We start from the raw sequence: 21413 nt of genomic DNA, 5'->3' as shown, positions 1-21413 counted from the left end.
TGAAGTTGCTGATATAATGATTTGGTCATAATAGAGTCGTTTCCTAAACGTTCTGTTATGAGTATATGACGAATGAGGTTAAATGTCTTACCTGAACCCATCTTTCCACAATAGAAATAAACACCATTTGAACAGAACTCATAGTCCTTACTGAAAGGAAGAAGAGAGAAGAGTTAAGTTTGTCTGTAGTTTCATTCATGTCTTCATCTACGTCATGTATTAAATGCTTCATTTTATCTCCATTAAAAATGCAAGTCAGAAATATTCAGAACATAGCACCGAGTCTAACTGACAAGAGTATAAAGATATACTATGAACATGTTATGATGAAACCAACCAAAATTCAAGAAAGTCAGTATACTTATGAATATCCAAGACACTGGGTAGAGTATGTAGGAGGTGAGAAAGCTATTGAAATAAGACAAGTTAGAAGTATTCCAGCAGGAAGACAATATTATTGAAGAACTTTAATGTTTTGAGATATAATGATGAAACAAAGAAGCAAGATAGTTTCCTGTTGCTGTGTATGTGAACTTAGATACAGGAGATGACATGAAAGTTTTTAATACAAAGCTTCAAACGGTAGTGAGAGAACAACTGACTGCGGAAGGACATCCATTACCTTCAGAAGTTACCATAGCATATAATTTTGAAACAAACTCAATAGATTTTAAAGTCGTCTCTGCAAAGAAGTCAGGTTTTACATTTAATGAAGCAGATGTATATTCGAATGAAAACTTCAAAGCTATTGCATGGTTAGATAATGACGATTGCTTTAAGAAAATATTTAAATACAGTGACTCAAAGATGTCAATAGATGACCTTCGTGGAATGTTACCATCGACGTTTACAGTAGAAGGTTCAGCAGGATTGCTTACAAGATTGTCAATTGGTGGTATTTGGTCTCGTGAGAACATTGTTATAAAATCCAGTATAAGTGAATTTGCTGAAGAATCTATATTATGTCTTTCAAACTACATGTATTCGCCGCCGAAGCATTATAGTATAACAAACTTTGTCAGTAAGTTTAACATAAGACTTGTCGAACCTTCTTCAATGAAAGATGTTGTGCTACCTAAAGATGGAAAGGATGGACTCATTATTGAGATGATTTTAATAGCATATTAAATGAGCTTGTTCTTGAAGGTCATTCATGATGAAATAACTGTTGTAGAAGATGTTAGCAATTGTTCAGACATTTTGAAGCGTATAGATGATATAAGAAAGAAGTTAGATAGACCGCAAAGCGGTGAGGGCGAAGCCCGTGAGAACGCTTATGTTTCATTGACTTTCTCCAGTAACGAGAACTTTTATGAGATAATATTGAAGAGAGATGATTTTAATATGGTGTAAATGGTAGCTTGGGCAGCTTTAGGCGCAATGGGAACAAAAGCATTAGCATTTGGAGCAAAAGCACTTGGAGCTTATGACGCAGTAAATAAAATGAGTGGAGGAAGGGTTTCGAAGACATTAGATGCAAATAAAGGAAAGATTGGAGGCTGGGTTGCAAAGAAGTTAAGATTAAATAAAATAGGGCTCATAAATAAAGCATCCAATTTGGTTGCGACTGAGTCAGAAAATGCTTTAGGAAAGGACGATGAGTTTGCAAAACACGCAAAAGACTTTAATGACCAGATGAAAGGTGAAACAATGCATTTAAATAGATTCGATGGAACTAAAGAAAATGTTTCTTCTCCACCAGTAGTTCTTCCGTATGGTCCCTATGGAATGTATGGAAACCCTTACGAAAGACCATTTGACCCATTGACTGGTGGAAGTAACTGGTATCATTACGGACGAAGAAGAAAGACAGTCAAGTTGGAGACAGACGTGAAGAAAGCAACTAAAAAGAAACCAAGGAAGAGAGTTATAAAGCAATGAATTCAACAGGGTGAAAAGACCCAAAGGGTCTCGCCGCTTAGCGCTGAGGTTAGAAAACGTGTTAGATCTAACATTCTAACATAAACATTATTTTTGTGCTATGTTTTCATACGTGTGAGGGTGGTGATATCATTAATTTTAAGTTTATTTTTTATTTTATTTTTATTTTATTTGGATGTAATGACAGAACAAAAGCAACTCATACAAATCAAAACATATAACAAACATACATTTAAACATTTATTCTTCCTTCCTGAGCATAACATGTTCTTTCAAATACATCCGAGACCAGTTGACTTTTCATTGACTGTGTATAAAGATAGAAATAGTTATATCATTAAACCATACGATGACGAAGGTAAGTTATGTAAATTGTACGTTAAGAAGTTAGAGAAAGTTTATGGCTTCAAGTATGACTACAATAGGGTTAACACTGATGATGAAGATATTGAGGAAAATTTATGAGAACATTAGTGAAGTCGTTAGTGAGAACGATAGTGAGTTCGTTTATTTTTACATTAGTGAGTTCGTTAGTGAAGTGAAGTGGTTGGCGGCTTTGTAAATATTTAAGGTTAAGTTAGTTTTTGCGTTCATGTTGTAAAATATACGTTAACGGTTTTGTAAAGTGTCAAATTCACAAGTATTGGGTAAGGTGGAACGCAGTGCCACAGTACCCAAGACTTGTATACTAACTAAAGTGATAATCTGAGGATAATCTGAGGAGGAGTCTGAGGATTAGACCGAGGAGTAGTTTGAGGAGTTTGATGATAATCTGAGGAGTTGGAGGAGTAGTCTGAGGAGTCTGAGGATAATCTGAGGAGTAGTCTGAGGATTAGACCGAAGAGTAGTCTGAGGAGCTTGAGGATAATCTGAGGAGTTTGAGGATAATCTGAGGAGGAGTCTGAGGATTAGACCGAGGAGTAGTTTCAGGAGTAGTCTGAGGAGTTTGAGGATAATCTGAGGAGGAGTCTGAGGATTAGACCGAGGAGTAGTTTGAGGAGTTTGAGGATAATCTGAGCATAATCTGAGGAGGAGTCTGAGGATTAGACTGAGGAGTAGTTTGAGGATAATCTGAGGAGGAGTCTGCGGATAATCTGAGGAGTAGTTTCAGGAGTAGTCTGAGGACTAGTTTCAGGACTAGTCTGATGAGGAGGACTCTAAGGAGTAGTCTGAAGAGTAGTCTCAGGAGGAAGATCTGAGGAGGAGTCTTATAAGGAAGATCTGAGGACTAGTCTGATGAGGAGGACTCTAAGAAGTAGTCTGAAGAGTAGTCTCAGGAGGAAGATCTGAGGAGGAGTCTTATAAGGAAGATCTGAGGACTAGTCTGATGAGGAGGACTCTAAGAAGTAGTCTGAAGAGTAGTCTCAGGAGGAAGATCTGAGGAGGAGTCTTATAAGGAAGATCTGAGGACTAGTCTGATGAAGAGGGGTCTAAGGAGTAGTCTGAGGATGATGAGGAGGGGTCTAAGGAGTAGTCTGAGGATGATCTGAGGATAACCTGATGACTAGTCTAGGAGTGGTCTAATAAAAATGTAAAATATTTTCAAAGAAAAAATTCTATGAATTTTATATTTTAATTCTTAGCATTATACTGAATAAAATAAACATAAATATCAAAATTTGAAATTGAACACGCCAAAAAATTGATAATCCACATTCAATATTTTGTAAGTGGCGTACTTTTTGAATACTCGCCATACGCCTTGGAGTTCTCAATTTTGAATTCGCCTTTATTTGGGCGACCTCAGAAAAATACGCCATTAAGAAAATATTGTATGAGATTTTAAATTTGAACACGCTCTACCTTAAGGAATTAAATTTATTAAGATATATTTATATATAATAAACGATTACTTAAAAAAGTATTTCATCGCTTATGTAAGTTTCAAAAAAATCACGAAAATAAAAAAATCAAGATTAAAATTTTATTTTTAATTTTTGAATTTCTCAAATGGCGAAATTTTTGGGCGAACAAAAAAAAAATGTACGCCCGGTCAAATGGCGTGTTTAACGCATCCCTAGACGAATTTGCATCATTAAGTTGAAAAGGTATTCTTAGAATTGTGACACTTTACAATGTAAAAATGAGTTATTTCATGTCTGATATAAAATAAAAGATTAGATTATTTTAAAATATAAAAAGAATAAAAAATTAAGAGTTTTGAATCAATTAAATTAAATTGTATTTTGTATTGATTAATTAAAAGCAATAAGATAATAAATATTACACGTATAAGTTATATATTATTTATTATTAAAGTCTGAGCCAAAATGGCTAAAAATTGCTCGCAATGTGAACAATTGCGAGCAATTTTTAGCCATTTTGGCTCAGAACTAGGGTCTGCGAGGTACATAGATAGAATCAGTACCTGGCAGACTCTAGTTCTGTATATGGCGTCGAGAAAATTTTGGTGAAATGTCGTCGCATTTCACCAAAATTTTCTCGACGCCATAGGAAAAAATGGACGTTCGGCCATCTAAAGTCTATGTTTGTACTTCCTACACTACAATTTCCACATATTAACTTTAAAATTTTACTTAATTCTTATCTCTTACTTTTCAAATTTCTACAATCTACACAGTACATAAGAGCCTACCTGGCACTGATCAAGAATCAGTGCCTCCCAGGCTCCAATTCCTTCTCTACGTCTCAGGAATTTTTGACGACATCGTCAACGATTCAACTCAAAACTAAAAACTAGATAAAATTAATTATAAAAGTACTTTTTATTCGGTAATTACAAGTATGTTATATGATTTTTTTTCGAAAATTTTGATTTTTTTAACTAATCAGATAAATCTCTTGAACGAACGTTCGGCTTTTTCGTCTTTAAATTGAAGTCCTGTTCATGACCGTCAATAAACCATACCGGTCTTGTTTCAAAGTCCCACTTTTTTTCAAAATTGTAATAGTCTTGTGGTGTAAAGTGGGAATCGGTATAAAGATTAATCGGTAGGGCCATATGAGGCTTGTTATTATAATTTATGAAGTATTCTTGTAGATCTTCCGGATTGTTGCAATTTTCCTCAACAGATGGCCAGATTCGCTCAATCTTGCCATTCTGTTGAGGAGTATATGCTTCTGTATGTATAATTTGAACGTTGCAATCTTTTAAAAGCTTATACATTTCACCCTTATTCTCACCCCCATTATCTGCCCATATGGCATATGGGGTTCCGAACAAGGAGAATGCTCTGGCCATAACGCTTGAGGTATTTGTAGAAGTTTTTTCATTCATGTATTGAAAATCAATTACATACCTAGAACAATCATCAATTATGGCAAAAAGATAACTTCCAATTTGATGATTTAGATAATGTATATCAATATGCCAAATCATATTTATATATTTGGCACAATATCTACACCTAATTGGTTTTTGAATTCTTGGTCTTGGCGGTTTTAAGATTTTTAATGCTGTGTAAGCTTTCTTCACCTGATAATAGGTTGGTTTCTTCGTTAAATCAATATCAAATAAGTATTTGGAATGAAAACACTTAATATCATCTGCATGAATTTTTGTGTTTTTATTTACATTTTGTAAATTAGGATTGAATTTTTGTGATAATGTTGTCCTATCAGAAATATAAAATTCTTTTGTTTTAGAATCTATATCATTAGAATTTTTAATAATTTCTTTAATTGTTACATCTTCGAGATTTTGATATCTTTCGCGAAAGTCCCGAATTTCGTTTTGATGTGTAGAGATGAAATAGCGGTCGGTTTTAATTTGCTCTGTGGCTGCTTTATACCCCATTTTTGGTAAATTTTCACGCAATCCTTTTACAATCTTAATAGTATTGTCTAAATTAAGAGGAACAGGGCAATGATGAAAGGTTTTATCAATTCCCAACTTATTAAGCGCTTTATGAAATGTTTGGAGATGCAATTTAAAAACCTTTCCACCTTTTTTCAATGGAACACCTTCTAGAATCAATTTTTCGTAAGGAACACCTAAGTCCATTTGATTGGAAGCATATCTGAGCCAGTCTTCTTGAATTTGGTCGGCTTTTGTCATTAAATGTTTTTTTTTCATTGTATGTTTTGTTTTATTTTTTAATTAGAAAATTAATTCATTTATGCGGGCATGTGTAAATATATAAATTCTAGGGAAAATAATTGTAAAGTGTCACTTTTGTCACTTTTTGAAATGACTTTACTTCGTGCATTACACACTACTTAGGATACTCTAGTTCTCTCACCAAAAAATAAATTGTTTTCAAATTTTAAAGGTATTGCTACCTGTGAAGCACTGACCTCAAGCCAGCACCTCACAGGTAGCAAGTCCTTCAATAAATGGTAGAAACTTTGGCTGAATAATTTAACATTCGGACAAAGTTTCTCCCATTATTAAGGAATTGGAGGGTAAGAGGTACATGGTATGAATATGTTGACCTTAATAATGAAACATTAACATATTTTCTAACAAAATGTTCAGAGATTTTAAATACATGGACGAATCTCAAATTTTTTTTACTTGCGCTCGATTATTAGGATCAAAATATGAAAATATATTAACACTTAAGTCTTTTAAATGTTAAATGTAACTTTATAAATTGTTCGAATATTCGACCTCTCAATATGCTTCCTTGCTCAATCCTCAATAAAAACTTTGAAAACATGTTTATTCGCATATATCTCTATTAGGGAGCAAAAAACATACCAAGGTCTTATTTTCCCAATTTCCTTTGCTACATCTCAACATGCAGAAGCCCATTTCATGGCATTAGCTTCAGTCATGTTCTTTGGATTTTTAAGAATTTCAGAAGCAATGTTAATCCGACTCAATCTTGGGATAAGGATCAACGACTTGTTATAAGTTTACAACAAACAAAAACATCTCAAAATCATCCTGCCAAAATTTTTATTTCGAAAAGTTCACATTTTTTCTCTCCACATTTGGTTTTCGATCACAATCATCTTTTGCCAAGTTATCAAATTTTTCCTCGTCCATACTATTATTATCGTCATTGCATTCTTCTCCATGGAAGATGTCGATTTAAAAGGAAACTATGGAACTCATAGTTTCAGGATAGGTGCCACACACGAGGCAAGTTTACATTTTCGGGGATCTGCGAAACCGTCCTAAAAAATTAAAATTTGATAGCGAATTGGTCCGAAAAAAATCAATAGTTTTTATATTGGAATATCCATTTATTATAAGCGTATAAAAGCATCAAAATTATATTGCAGGCTTTTATCTTGTGGAATCCTGCGCTTAGCTTGGATTCCACAAGATGAAAACCCTGCTTTTTAAAATCAAAAAACTAACCTTTGACATTAAGTGGGAAGACGGCAAAGAACGTTTTATTAATTCGTGTATATTCCAAATACAAAGATAATAATCATACAGCAATAATATACTGTGACTACTCAAGCAGATAATGCCTTACAATGGTAATTTAATGTCAAACTTATGAAGGTATATTGAGATAAAGTAAAATATCAACAAAATTTCGGACCAATAGTTAGTATACATATCAAGGGTACGGCGGCACTGCGCGCCTCCTTACCCATGATATGTGAATTTGACACTTTACGAAACCGTTAACGTATATTTTACAACACAAACGACAACACTAACTTAACCTTAAATATTTACAAAGCCACCAACCACTTCACCTCACTAATGTTTTCACAAACGACTTCACTAATGTAAAAATAAACGTTCTCACTTACAAAAGTATTGCAACTCCTCCCATTGCTGTGCTTCATATAACAGCTCATAATCTTCTGACTCACTTTCTTCTTCATATAGGTCAAAATCACTGTCATAGTTTATACCTGTAAGTTTTGACAAAGCTAATGAAACACGCTTACCGTTTGTATCGTATGCTTGTATAAACTTTCCATTCTTCATTCCTTCATAAACGCTCAAACTAACTTTACCCTTTCTCCCTCGTATCTGATAGAATGTATTTTCACGAGGAACGAAGAACAAATTCTTGAACTCATGACCGTTGTAGTTTGTTATCTCAATAGTTTTCATCATTACATCCAAATAAAAATTTTCAGTAAAAATAAAACTAATGAAATATTTTATTCCTCACTGTCGTCTGCTTTATCCAACTCTTCTAGCTTCTTCCTAAGTTCAGCAATGTTGTCCTCATGAAGTTTAATCTTTCTCAAAATTCCTTCTCTATCTAATGGTTGCTTTATCTTTCTAAACTGAACTCTACCATCCTTCATAGTATGAATGTAAAAACCTTCTGGAACCGCTCCTGATTTAATGTATTCTACCAAGAACTTTTGTTTCATTGCTTCAGTGACTTTAGTCGTCATTTTACTCTAAGGTGAAGCTAGCACAGCGATAATGGATTTCATGACTTTTTAGTATTTCATGCAATCTTAACAAATAGCCTTACAAGTACTTCCAGTGTCCCTAGCTGTCCCTCCTTTTTATATAACTCCATGACATTTATAATCTCGCGAAACTTAACAGGTAGCATAACAGATTAAAATCAGATGAGGTTTTGAACCAAAATTTCTAAGCAACGTTGTCAAGGATTTTGAGGAACTAGGGACAGAGTGTGGCAAAGTCTAAGATTTAATTTATCTTCATCTGTTTCATCAGCTATCTCATCTAATATGCCAATATTTTATTCATAACTCGTGGCAAACTCACTAACTTTCATTATGTTCATCTGCATGCTTCATCTGATAGAAAGTATGACTTTCATTAACTCTGTGAGATAATGAAAACTACTAGGGACAGAGACCATGGCAAAGTTTATGACTTTCATTATTTCCAGAACTTAATGAAAACTACTAGGGACAGAGACCATGGCAAAGTTCATGATTTAATTTATTCTCTCACTAACAACAAGTACAAACTCCAACACTAACGACAAAAATAAATGTCCTCACTTCTTAACAAAGTAATATGTGCTTCTTACACCACCATAGCTCAAACGTTTCTTTTCAAACATCGATTGAAACTTATTTTGAGCCATCGGCTTTAGTCTCTTTTTCTTCAAATACGCCAAGAAATCTTCTTCACATCTTTTCACTTCATAGCCTTCTTTAAACTCCTCCTTGTTAAGTTCTATGAAATCCTTTATCTCATTCTTTGTTGCAATGGCTTCTTCACGAACGACATCATGAACTATTTCATCACTGTTCTCATGTATGACCTCCTCACTGTTCTCATGAACTATTTCATCACTGTTCTCATGTATGACCTCCTCACTGTTCTCATGAACTATTTCATCACTGTTCTCATGTATGACCTCCTCACTGTTCTCATGAACTATTTCATCACTGTTCTCATGTATGACCTCCTCACTGTCTTTCATAAGCGTTTCAAAGTCTCCTTTACTCATTACTTCAATCTCATGCTGTTCACAGTAGTACTTAAACTCACTGTATATGTCTTTGTTGTATGTTATATTGCTTCCCATGTACTCCATGAATTTTTCAAGCACTTCCTCATAATTCACTGTTTCTTTCTTTCCACGACCTTCTAATATCATACTTGCTTCATAAATATAACTTCTTGCAGAACCGTCTCGCTTTCTACTTCTCTTCACAAATTCTCTCATCTTGCCACCAAATACATTTGAACTACATGCAAAGAATTCATTCTCCTTCGCAAATTCTTTATATCTTCTGTAGCACTCTGTACAATTCCATCCGGATACAAACTTTTCATAGAACTCCTCGTAAAACACTTGGTAAGGTGTTTTGTTCATTTCGATGAGTTCTTGTTTAGCCCTGGTGAATGGTATCTTCCTTACATCAAATTCACTTAAATCTTTCTTCATGAAGTACGTCAGTAAGTTTGAATAAAACTCTTCATTAAAGCTTTCAATGAGATTTGAGAAATATTCGTAATTTCCTTTGTATCTGCTGCTTACGTCAATGACAACAAATCTTCTGTCGTCTTTGTCAATCTTTACTGAGTTGAAGTTGTTAGATATCATGATGATATTACAAACATTCTCTATCTTTCTTACTGGCTGACACTTCTGATTTAAGTCCAACTGAGTCTCTGTTACTATTGACTTTAGTGCGTCGTGGTTCATGACCTTAGACGTATCGCATGAGCTTAGTTCATTGCATACGATGAGCTTCATGTTCTCAATAGCAGCATTGAATCTACCAACCACATTCTCTATTGCCGTTATATTATTGTTGGCGTACTTGCTAATGAGCTCGCATAGAACATTACTAAGTACATTCTTACCAGTTCCTTGCTTTCCTATTAACAAAAGTACTGTTCCAGTCTTTCCACAAGGATTTTGAACGATGTAGGCGAACCAGTTCAAAACATACTCATAAAGCTCTTCATCCTCATTACATATGACATCGTGAACATGTTTCAAATATCCTTCAATAACGCTTTCATCTACTTCATTCAGTACTTCATACTCATATCCTCTGAAATAGCTGTAAATGTCATCTCTTTCGTCAAAGAATCTCATGCCTGACTTCATAAGATAGTTCTTGTTCTGACCCGCTTCATAAATCATCAGTGCGTTCACATCCTTCTCTTCAATACGTCCTACATAAATACTCTTCATGAGCTTATTGAATTCCTTGCTATCTACTGACACAAGTGTTGTTGTGTCTCGTATTCCATCATAATCTTTCACTAGATATGTCATACGTGCTCCGTCAATAACAACAACACATCTTCTTAAGTCATTTATAACACTAGCTATGTCAATACCTTCTTCACTCATGTACTTATTTCTTCTCAAGTCCTTTAGTGTGAAAGTGTCTCTAAGTTCTATTTCAACAATTCATTTACACATCCTTTGCAATACTTCTCTATAAAATATTTCTGTCGTTCTTTTACTAAGTTTCTTAACAGCTCTGAAGAACCATGTGTTTTGACTCAAACATCCTTCACAACTTCTCTCATTCATTCCTAGTTCTTTCATGTCATTATCTTCAACCTCTATGGTCTCATTGACTAAGGTCAAAGGGTTCTTAGTCATTGCTGGTCTTATCTGAAACAATGTGCAACAGGTTTAACTAGTTCAGCAACGTCCTTCCTTAATATGAATAGCTGTTTCCACTCATCTTTGCTAACAGTTCTTTCATAACCACTGACAGTAATGATTTCATTTGCTGACCTTAGACTTATGTTCTATCATTTGTATTGCTTTTGTGTAAGGCTTTCGTGAGCATAGGTTGTATATGTCATTCCTGCAATGTTCATTCATGCCAATAGTACTAAATCCTTTCTTTGTGTTGAATGCATAATATCCATTAGTTCCTGTGTTCGTATTGCTGTCTCATAAAATACAACAAGACCTTTGTCATCTATGACGTACTTACCGAAAACATTGCTTATATTCTTTAACCATGAAATAACATCCTCATTCATGCTGTCAAACATGAAGTAAGGTCTTACATACTCTTCACTTATAAGATACTCCACAAAGTACTTGTTAAGCTCTATGTCCTCGTGAGCGATTTCATTAGGTTTGATATTAGTTCCTTTTGTCATTGCTGTCATGTACTTCACTCTCATAGTTCCTTTCAATAGCGTAAAAGTACTTCATTGTTTCATAACTGCTCTAAATTCTGTTCAAAATTCGTACAACATAACTTTTAACATTAGTGAAAGAACATGAGCGAAACAACAACATCTAACATTACAGAAGAAGTCAATGACAATGCCGATGAAAACATTACAGAAGGAGCTAGTGAAAATATTGACGAGTTCAGTGAGGAAGAAGATATTGAGGACGTCAATGAGAACGTTAGTGGGGAACAAACTCAATGGGAAACATTGAGAAATCATGAAGATTATGAGATTTGTACGACATATCCTTTTACTATTCGTCGAAAGAAAAACAAACATATTAAGAGTGAATGCTTAAATAATCATGGTTATATTGAGCTTAGTTTAAACAACAAAACATTTAAAGCATAGAATTATTGCAGAACAGTGGATTGAAAATCCAAACAATTTGAAAGAAATAGACCATATAAATCATGATAGAACGGACAACAGAATCTCAAACCTTCGTTGGTGTTCTAGATCTGAAAACAATAGAAATAAAAGCAAGTATGGCGATATAGTTTATGAGTTCGTTGATGAAATATCTGACGAAGCTGTTGAAATAACAGATTATGGTAAGCATTCGTTTGAGTTCTACTACTATGTTGAGAATGAGGACGCATTCTATTATTATACAGGTCTTAACTATCGAAAACTTCATATAAACTTTACAAAAACAGGTGCTGCTTATGTTTGTATGATAGATACAGAAAACAAGAGAGTAATCTTATGCATAAACAAATTCAAACGCTTGTACGGCTTCATGTAGGACAAACATTATTTTTCAACACTAACGCCAACACGTAGGACAAACATTCATGACTAACATTACTGTATAACATAAATGTTTTGTCAAGACTTCTTCGTATATGTTTTGTCATGACTTCTTCGTATATGTTTTGTCATGACTTCTTCGTATATGTTTTGTCATGACTTCTTCGTATATGCTTTGTCAAAACTTCTTCGTATATGCTTTGTCATGATTTCATCGTAAATGTTTTGTCAAAACTTCATCGTATATGTTTTGTCATGATTTCATCGTAAATGTTTTGTCATGACTTCATCGTATATGTTTTGTCAAGACTTTGTCATGACTTCATCGTATATGTTTTGTCAAAACTTCATCGTATATGTTTTGTCATGATTTCATCGTATATGTTTTGTCATGACTTCTTCGTATATGCTTTGTCATGATTTCTTCATCGTAATGAGTGTAAATGTTTTGTCATGACTTCATCGTAAATGTTTTGTCAAGACTTCATCGTATATGTTTTGTCATGATTTCATCGTATATGTTTTGTCATGACTTCATCGTATATGTTTTGTCATGACTTCATCGTATATGTTTTGTCATGACTTCTTCGTATATGTTTTGCAACATGAATGTATATGCTTTGTCAAGATTTATCGTAATGAACGTATATGCTTTGTCATGACTTCATCGTAAATGATTTGTTATGACCTCATGGAACTTAAACGTAAATGTTTTGTCATGACTTCATCGTATATGTTTTGTCAAGACTTCTTCGTAAATGTTTTGTCATGACTTCATCGTAAATGTTTTGTCAAGATTTCATCGTAAATGTTTTGTCAAGACTTCTTCGTATATGTTTTGTCAAAACTTCTTCGTATATGTTTTGTCAAAACTTCTTCGTATATGTTTTGTCATGACTTCATTGTAATGAGTGTAAATGATTTCATATGATTGTTTCCCTCGAAAAACCGAGGGAAGAGATTCCATATGAAAATCGCAAGAATTTGGCTCCTGGTTTGAAATATTATTATGTTCATAGACTTCATCGTAATGAGTGTAAATGATTTCATATAATTGCTTACCTCGGAAAACCGAGGGAAGAGATTCCATATGAAAATCGCAAGAATTTGGCTCCTGGTTTGAAATATTATTATATTCATAGACTTCTTCGTATATGTTTTGTCAAACATGAACGTATATGTTTTGTCATGATTTCATCGTAAATGTTTTGTCATGACTTCATCGTATATGCTTTGTCAAGATTTCATCGTAATGAGTGTAAATGAACCAAAAATAATGTTTACGTTCATGTTTGACAACAACACAGGAGGAAGGCAGTTATGAATTATTTTTGAAGAACTGAAGGTGTCACTATGTCATCATGTGCTACCAGGTTAATGAACTTCTCTGAAAAAATGAGACAACATGACATTTTGACAACACAGCAGGGGAAGGCAGTTATGAATTATTTTTGAAGAACTGAAGGTGCTACCATGTTACCATGTGCTACCAGGTTAATGAACTTCTCTGAAAAAATGAGACAACATGACATTTTGACAACAACACAGGAGGAAGGCAGTTATGAATTATTTTTGAAGAACTGAAGGTGCTACCATGTCACCATGTGCTACCAGGTTAATGAACTTCTCTGAAAAAATGAGACAACATGACATTTTGACAACACAGCAGGGGAAGGCAGTTATGAATTATTTTTGAAGAACTGAAGGTGTCACTACGTCATCATGTGTCACTCGGTTAATTAACTTCTCTGAAAAAGTGTGACAACATGACATTTTGACAACAACACAGGAGGAAGGCAGTTATGAATTATTTTTGAAGAACTGAAGGTGTCACTATGTCACCATGTGCTACCAGGTTAATGAACTTCTCTGAAAAAATGAGACAACATGACATTTTGACAACAACACAGGAAATAAATGTTTACGTAAATGTTTTGTCAAGACTTCTTCGTATATGCTTTGTCAAACTTCTTCGTAAATGTTTTGTCATGATTTCATCGTAATGAGCGTATATGCTTTGTCATGATTTCATCGTAAATGATTTGTCGAAACTTCATCGTATATGTTTTGTCATGATTTCTTCGTTTATGTTTTGTCAAACATGAACGTAAATGATTTGTCAAAACTTCAACGTATATGCTTTGTCATGACTTCTTCATCGTAATGAGCGTAAATGTTTTGTCAAGACTTCTTCATCGTAATGAGTGTAAATGTTTTGTCATGATTTCATCGTATATGTTTTGTCATGATTTCTTCGTTTATGTTTTGTCAAACATGAACGTAAATGATTTGTCAAAACTTCATCGTATATGCTTTGTCATGACTTCTTCATCGGAATGAGCGTAAATGTTTTGTCAAGACTTCTTCATCGTAATGAGTGTAAATGTTTTGTCATGATTTCATCGTATATGTTTTGTCATGATTTCTTCGTTTATGTTTTGTCAAACATGAACGTAAATGATTTGTCAAAACTTCAACGTATATGCTTTGTCATGACTTCTTCATCGTAATGAGTGTAAATGTTTTGTCATGATTTCATCGTACATGTTTTGTCATGACTTCTTCATCGTAATGAGCGTATATGCTTTGTCATGATTTCATCGTAAATGATTTGTCGAAACTTCATCGTATATGTTTTGTCATGATTTCTTCGTTTATGTTTTGTCAAACATGAACGTAAATGATTTGTCAAAACTTCATCGTATATGCTTTGTCATGACTTCTTCATCGGAATGAGCGTAAATGTTTTGTCAAGACTTCTTCATCGTAATGAGTGTAAATGTTTTGTCATGATTTCATCGTATATGTTTTGTCATGATTTCTTCGTTTATGTTTTGTCAAACATGAACGTAAATGATTTGTCAAAACTTCATCGTATATGCTTTGTCATGACTTCTTCATCGGAATGAGCGTAAATGTTTTGTCAAGACTTCTTCATCGTAATGAGTGTAAATGTTTTGTCATGATTTCATCGTACATGTTTTGTCATGATTTCTTCGTTTATGTTTTGTCAAACATGAACGTAAATGATTTGTCAAAACTTAAACGTATATGCTTTGTCATGACTTCTTCATCGTAATGAGTGTAAATGTTTTGTCATGATTTCATCGTATATGTTTTGTCATGATTTATTCGTTTATGTTTTGTCAAACATGAACGTAAATGATTTGTCAAAACTTCAACGTATATGCTTTGTCATGACTTCTTCATCGGAATGAGTGTAAATGTTTTGTCAAGACTTCTTCATCGTAATGAGTGTAAATGTTTTGTCATGATTTCATCGTATATGTTTTGTCATGATTTCTTCGTTTATGTTTTGTCAAACATGAACGTAAATGATTTGTCAAAAACTTCATCGTATATGCTTTGTCATGACTTCTTCATCGTAATGAGTGTAAATGTTTTGTCATGATTTCATCGTACATGTTTTGTCATGACTTCTTCATCGTAATGAGCGTATATGCTTTGTCCATGATTTCATCGTAAATGATTTGTCGAAACTTCAATCGTATATGTTTTGTCATGATTTCTTCGTTTTGTTTTGTCAAACATGAACGTAAATGATTTGTCAAAACTTCATCGTATATGCTTTGTCATGACTTCTTCATCGGAATGAGCGTAAATGTTTTGTCAAGACTTCTTCATCGTAATGAGTGTAAATGTTTTGTCATGATTTCATCGTATATGTTTTGTCATGACTCTTCGTTATGTTTTGTCAACATGAACGTAAATGATTTGTCAAAACTTCATCGTATATGCTTTGTCATGATTCTTCATCGGAATGAGCGTAAATGTTTTGTCAAGACTTCTTCATCGTAATGAGTGTAAATGTTTGTCATGATTTCATCGTATATGTTTTGTCATGATTTCTTCGTTTATGTTTTGTCAAACATGAACGTAAATGATTTGTCAAAACTTCAACGTTATGCTTTGTCATGACTTCTTCATCGTAATGAGTGTAAATGTTTTGTCATGATTTCATCGTATATGTTTTGTCATGATTTCTTCGTTTATGTTTTGTCAAACATGAACGTAAATGATTTGTCAAAACTTCATCGTATATGCTTTGTCATGACTTCTTCATCGGAATGAGCGTAAATGTTTTGTCAAGACTTCTTCATCGTAATGAGTGTTAAATGTTTGTCATGATTTCATCGTATATGTTTTGTCATGATTTCTTCGTTTATGTTTTGTCAAACATGAACGTAAATGATTTGTCAAAACTTCAACGTATATGCTTTGTCATGACTTCTTCATCGTAATGAGTGTAAATGTTTTGTCATGATTTCATCGTACATGTTTTGTCATGACTTCTTCATCGTAATGAGCGTATATGCTTTGTCATGATTTCATCGTAAATGATTTGTCGAAACTTCACATCGTATATGTTTTGTCATGATTTCTTCGTTTATGTTTTGTCAAACATGAACGTAAATGATTTGTCAAAACTTCATCGTATATGCTTTGTCATGACTTCTTCATCGGAATGAGCGTAAATGTTTTGTCAAGACTTCTTCATCGTAATGAGTGTAAATGTTTTGTCAATGATTTCATCGTATATGTTTTGTCATGATTTTCTTCGTTTATGTTTTGTCAAACATGAACGTAAATGATTTGTCAAAACTTCATCGTATATGCTTTGTCATGACTTCTTCATCGTAATGAGTGTAAATGTTTTGTCATGATTTCATCGTATATGTTTTGTCATGATTTCTTCGTTTATGTTTTGTCAAACATGAACGTAAATGATTTGTCAAAACTTCAACGTATATGCTTTGTCAAGACTTCTTCATCGGAATGAGCGTAAATGTTTTGTCAAGACTTCTTCATCGTAATGAGTGTTAATGTTTTGTCATGATTTCATCGTACATGTTTTGTCATGATTTCTTCGTTTATGTTTTGTCAAACATGAACGTAAATGATTTGTCAAAACTTCAACGTATATGCTTTGTCATGACTTCTTCATCGTAATGAGTGTAAATGTTTTGTCATGATTTCATCGTACATGTTTTGTCATGACTTCTTCATCGTAATGAGCGTATATGCTTTGTCATGATTTCATCGTAAATGATTTGTCGAAACTTCATCGTATATGTTTTGTCATGATTTCTTCGTTTATGTTTTGTCAAACATGAACGTAAATGATTTGTCAAAACTTCATCGTATATGCTTTGTCATGACTTCTTCATCGGAATGAGCGTAAATGTTTTGTCAAGACTTCTTCATCGTAATGAGTGTAAATGTTTTGTCATGATTTCATCGTACATGTTTTGTCATGATTTATTCGTTTATGTTTTGTCAAACTTGAACGTAAATGATTTGTCAAAACTTCATCGTATATGCTTTGTCATGACTTCTTCATCGGAATGAGCGTAAATGTTTTGTCAAGACTTCTTCATCGTAATGAGTGTAAATGTTTTGTCATGATTTCATCGTATATGTTTTGTCATGATTTCTTCGTTTATGTTTTGTCAAACATGAACGTAAATGATTTGTCAAAACTTCATCGTATATGCTTTGTCATGACTTCTTCATCGGAATGAGCGTAAATGTTTTGTCAAGACTTCTTCATCGTAATGAGTGTAAATGTTTTGTCATGATTTCATCGTATATGTTTTGTCATGATTTCTTCGTTTATGTTTTGTCAAACATGAACGTAAATGATTTGTCAAAACTTCATCGTATATGCTTTGTCATGACTTCTTCATCGGAATGAGCGTATATGCTTTGTCATGACTTCTTCATCGTAATGAGTGTAAATGTTTTGTCATGATTTCATCGTACATGTTTTGTCATGACTTCTTCGTTTATGTTTTGTCAAACATGAACGTAAATGATTTGTCAAAACTTCATCGTATATGCTTTGTCATGACTTCTTCATCGGAATGAGCGTAAATGTTTTGTCAAGACTTCTTCATCGTAATGAGTGTAAATGTTTTGTCATGATTTCATCGTATATGTTTTGTCATGATTTCTTCGTTTATGTTTTGTCAAACATGAACGTAAATGATTTGTCAAAACTTCATCGTATATGCTTTGTCATGACTTCTTCATCGGAATGAGCGTAAATGATCCAAAAATAATGTTTATGTTAGAATGTTAGATCTAACACCTTTTCTAACATGTTTTCTAACATGGAGGATTTCATTAGATATAAACATTCTTCCTTCATTTCATTCTATACACAATTTACATCATAGACGATTTAATAGATATAATACTTTACTGTTTCATCTGATATAAACATTCTTCCTTCATTTCATTCTATACACAATTTACATCATAGACGATTTAATAGATATAATACTTTACTGTTTCATCTGATATAAACATTCTTCCCTAAACATTATTTTAGTTAAAGTCCATCAAATATTTTTAGGATACTTTCACCAAATAATATTTATATAGGGTGTCCAAAGGTGCGTTTAGCACAGCGCTCTATATGAGACTATTAAAGGAGATATATGCTGATTATAAATATATAATAAAAAATATGAATATATGTATATGATGAGTATGTTGTATTTTGGCGCCATGCCGGGATATAAAATGAATTTTGAGACAAGAGGCGGTTTCGCGGGAAATTTTGGCGGGATTTTTTTCATTTTTTTAATGAATCATAAAGAAAACATCCTCGCTCTTGCAAAAAAATGCAAAGACTGTAAAAAAATCTACGAGACATTGGTAAAATGCTTCGGTATGGATGCTCCTAGCTATTCCACTGTAACGTATCATGTTAGGATGTATCACTTCATGAACAAAAAGGCGCCCATTATAAAAATTGACAAAAAATCGCCGGATCAAAGAAAAATCAAAGCAATTCTTCAAGCGCTAGATGAAGACCCAAGAGCATCACTCAGAAGGATAGAGGAGATGACAAAGATACCACGTACAACAGTCAGTTATTATCTGCACAATTATTTGAACTACAAACTAGCGTATACACGTTGGGTTCCGCACAACCTTAATTCAGTTCAAAAAAAATCTAGAGTCCAATCTTCGAAGAGCTCCTCTCTATATTGGGTGCGTATCAATCCAAGAAGTTTCGCTTTTTAGTAACAGGGGACGAGTCTTGGTTTCAATATGCAACAGAAGCCAAAATCATGTGGATCCCGAAGGATGAAAATCCGCAAACATTCCCGAAGAAAAAAATTGACACACCAATGATGATGTTGTCGGTTTTTTGGGGCGTGAATGGCATCATCGCAATTGATATTCTTCAAAAACCTAATACGATGAATGCTCAGTATCTAATTGACAATGTTCTTACTCAAATTATCAATTCTGATGAGTTTGAGAAATCCAAACAACAAAAACAAAAGTTTGCAATTCATTTTGATAATTCAAGAGTTCACAAAAGTCATAAGGTAATGAATTACTTGGTGGAAAACAATGTCAAAGTTGTTCCAAACCCATTTTATTCACCTGATATTGCCCCCTCTGACTTTTATTTATTCGGCACGCTAAAAAAGAGAGCTGAAGGACGCGAATTCGCGAGTCCAGATGATCTTGAAAATTTTGTAAGAGAGCAATTTGAGCAATTTTCTCATGATGATTTAAAGCGTGTCTTTCAAGCCTGGATCGATCGCTGCGAACGCGTGATTGAATCCAATGGTGATTATATTTAAATAAACTTTATATATATGTAACTTGTTTATTTCTATTCGCAGTATTCAGGTTTGTGCTAAACACACCTTTGGACACCCTATATCTAATGAAATCCTCCATGTTAGAAAACATGTTAGAAAAGGTGTTAGATCTAACATTCTAACATAAACATTATTTTTGGATCATTTACGCTCATTCCGATGAAGAAGTCATGACAAAGCATATACGATGAAGTTTTGACAAATCATTTACGTTCATGTTTGACAAAACATAAACGAAGAAATCATGACAAAACATGTACGATGAAATCATGACAAAACATTTACACTCATTACGATGAAGAAGTCTTGACAAAACATTTACGCTCATTCCGATGAAGAAGTCTTGACAAAGCATATACGATGAAGTTTTGACAAATCATTTACGTTCATGTTTGACAAAACATAAACGAAGAAATCATGACAAAACATGTACGATGAAATCATGACAAAACATTTACACTCATTACGATGAAGAAGTCTTGACAAAACATTTACGCTCATTCCGATGAAGAAGTCATGACAAAGCATATACGTTGAAGTTTTGACCAATCATTTACGTTCATGTTTGACAAAACATAAACGAAGAAATCATGACAAAACATGTACGATGAAATCATGACAAAACATTTACACTCATTACGATGAAGAAGTCTTGACAAAACATTTACGCTCATTACGATGAAGAAGTCTTGACAAAACATTTACGCTCATTCCGATGAAGAAGTCATGACAAAGCATATACGATGAAGTTTTGACAAATCATTTACGTTCATGTTTGACAAAACATAAACGAAGAAGTCATGACAAAACATATACGATGAAATCATGACAAATCATTTACACTCATTACGATGAAGAAGTCTTGACAAAACATTTACGCTCATTCCGATGAAGAAGTCATGACAAAGCATATACGATGAAGTTTTGACAAATCATTTACGTTCATGTTTGACAAAACATAAACGAAGAAGTCATGACAAAACATATACGATGAAATCATGACAAAACATTTACACTCATTACGATGAAGAAGTCTTGAAAAAACATTTACGCTCATTCCGATGAAGAAGTCATGACAAAGCATATACGATGAAGTTTTGACAAATCATTTACGTTCATGTTTGACAAAACATAAACGAAGAAATCATGACAAAACATATACGATGAATCATGACAAAACATTTACACTCATTACGATGAAGAAGTCATGACAAAGCATATACGATGAAGTTTTGACAAATCATTTACGTTCATGTTTGACAAAACATAAACGAAGAAATCATGACAAAACATATACGATGAAATCATGACAAAACATTTACACTCATTACGATGAAGAAGTCTTGACAAAACATTTACGCTCATTCCGATGAAGAAGTCATGACAAAGCATATACGTTGAAGTTTTGACAAATCATTTACGTTCATGTTTGACAAAACATAAACGAAGAATCATGACAAAACATATACGATGAAGTTTCGACAAATCATTTACGATGAAATCATGACAAAGCATATACGCTCATTACGATGAAGAAGTCATGACAAAACATGTACGATGAAATCATGACAAAACATTTACACTCATTACGATGA

General features: G+C 33.5%; 5 protein-coding genes and 3 pseudogenes across 8 annotated transcripts, besides 7 other annotated features; 4 read left to right on the top strand and 4 right to left on the bottom strand.

Moving 5' to 3' along the window:
• Positions 1-2575: part of a mobile genetic element that runs on past the window's edge.
• Positions 198-833, top strand: TVAGG3_0137320 (annotated as a pseudogene). Its single transcript has one exon. A coding segment is annotated over exon 1 (636 nt).
• TVAGG3_0137310 (protein of unknown function, DUF4107 family) lies at positions 1354-1881 on the top strand (the record flags this gene model as incomplete). Its single annotated transcript, XM_051224165.1, has 1 exon — positions 1354-1881. One exon carries the CDS (start codon positions 1354-1356, stop codon positions 1879-1881), a length of 528 nt encoding a protein of 175 aa, XP_051109151.1.
• Positions 1929-2575: a terminal%2Cinverted (terminal inverted repeat of Maverick-1C transposon ID:TVAGG3_0137300).
• A 1803-nt stretch (positions 2576-4378) lies between these two features.
• TVAGG3_0137290 (transposase-related family) lies at positions 4379-5923 on the bottom strand (the record flags this gene model as incomplete). The annotated part of the gene is made up of 1 exon (XM_001330800.1): positions 4667-5899. The coding sequence occupies one exon, from the start codon at positions 5897-5899 to the stop codon at positions 4667-4669; it is 1233 nt and encodes a 410-aa protein (XP_001330836.1).
• Positions 5924-6097: 174 nt separating this feature from the next.
• Positions 6098-6259: a mobile genetic element.
• A 1293-nt stretch (positions 6260-7552) lies between these two features.
• Positions 7553-7873, bottom strand: TVAGG3_0137270 (uncharacterized protein; the record flags this gene model as incomplete). The annotated part of the gene is made up of 1 exon (XM_001330801.1): positions 7553-7873. The coding sequence occupies one exon, from the start codon at positions 7871-7873 to the stop codon at positions 7553-7555; it is 321 nt and encodes a 106-aa protein (XP_001330837.1).
• Positions 7874-7920: 47 nt separating this feature from the next.
• TVAGG3_0137260 (uncharacterized protein) lies at positions 7921-8163 on the bottom strand (the record flags this gene model as incomplete). The annotated part of the gene is made up of 1 exon (XM_001330802.1): positions 7921-8163. One exon carries the CDS (start codon positions 8161-8163, stop codon positions 7921-7923), a length of 243 nt encoding a protein of 80 aa, XP_001330838.1.
• Positions 8164-9326: 1163 nt separating this feature from the next.
• Positions 9327-10847: a mobile genetic element.
• Positions 10848-11047: 200 nt separating this feature from the next.
• TVAGG3_0137240 (uncharacterized protein) lies at positions 11048-11362 on the bottom strand (the record flags this gene model as incomplete). Its single annotated transcript, XM_051224164.1, has 1 exon — positions 11048-11362. The coding sequence occupies one exon, from the start codon at positions 11360-11362 to the stop codon at positions 11048-11050; it is 315 nt and encodes a 104-aa protein (XP_051109150.1).
• Positions 11363-11461: 99 nt separating this feature from the next.
• Positions 11462-12164, top strand: TVAGG3_0137230 (annotated as a pseudogene). Its single transcript has one exon. A coding segment is annotated over exon 1 (703 nt).
• A 6410-nt stretch (positions 12165-18574) lies between these two features.
• Positions 18575-18602: a terminal%2Cinverted (terminal inverted repeat of Mariner transposon ID:TVAGG3_0137200).
• Positions 18575-19877: a mobile genetic element.
• Positions 18671-19797, top strand: TVAGG3_0137210 (annotated as a pseudogene). Its single transcript has one exon. A coding segment is annotated over exon 1 (1127 nt).
• Positions 19850-19877: a terminal%2Cinverted (terminal inverted repeat of Mariner transposon ID:TVAGG3_0137200).
• Positions 19878-21413: the final 1536 nt, after the last annotated feature.

This window comes from Trichomonas vaginalis, chromosome IV (genome assembly GCF_026262505.1).
Source record: "Trichomonas vaginalis G3 chromosome IV, whole genome shotgun sequence".
Taxonomy (NCBI): domain Eukaryota; phylum Parabasalia; order Trichomonadida; family Trichomonadidae; genus Trichomonas; species Trichomonas vaginalis.
Note: the sequence above shows the minus strand (reverse complement) of the source record. Positions and strands in the feature narration are given on the sequence as shown.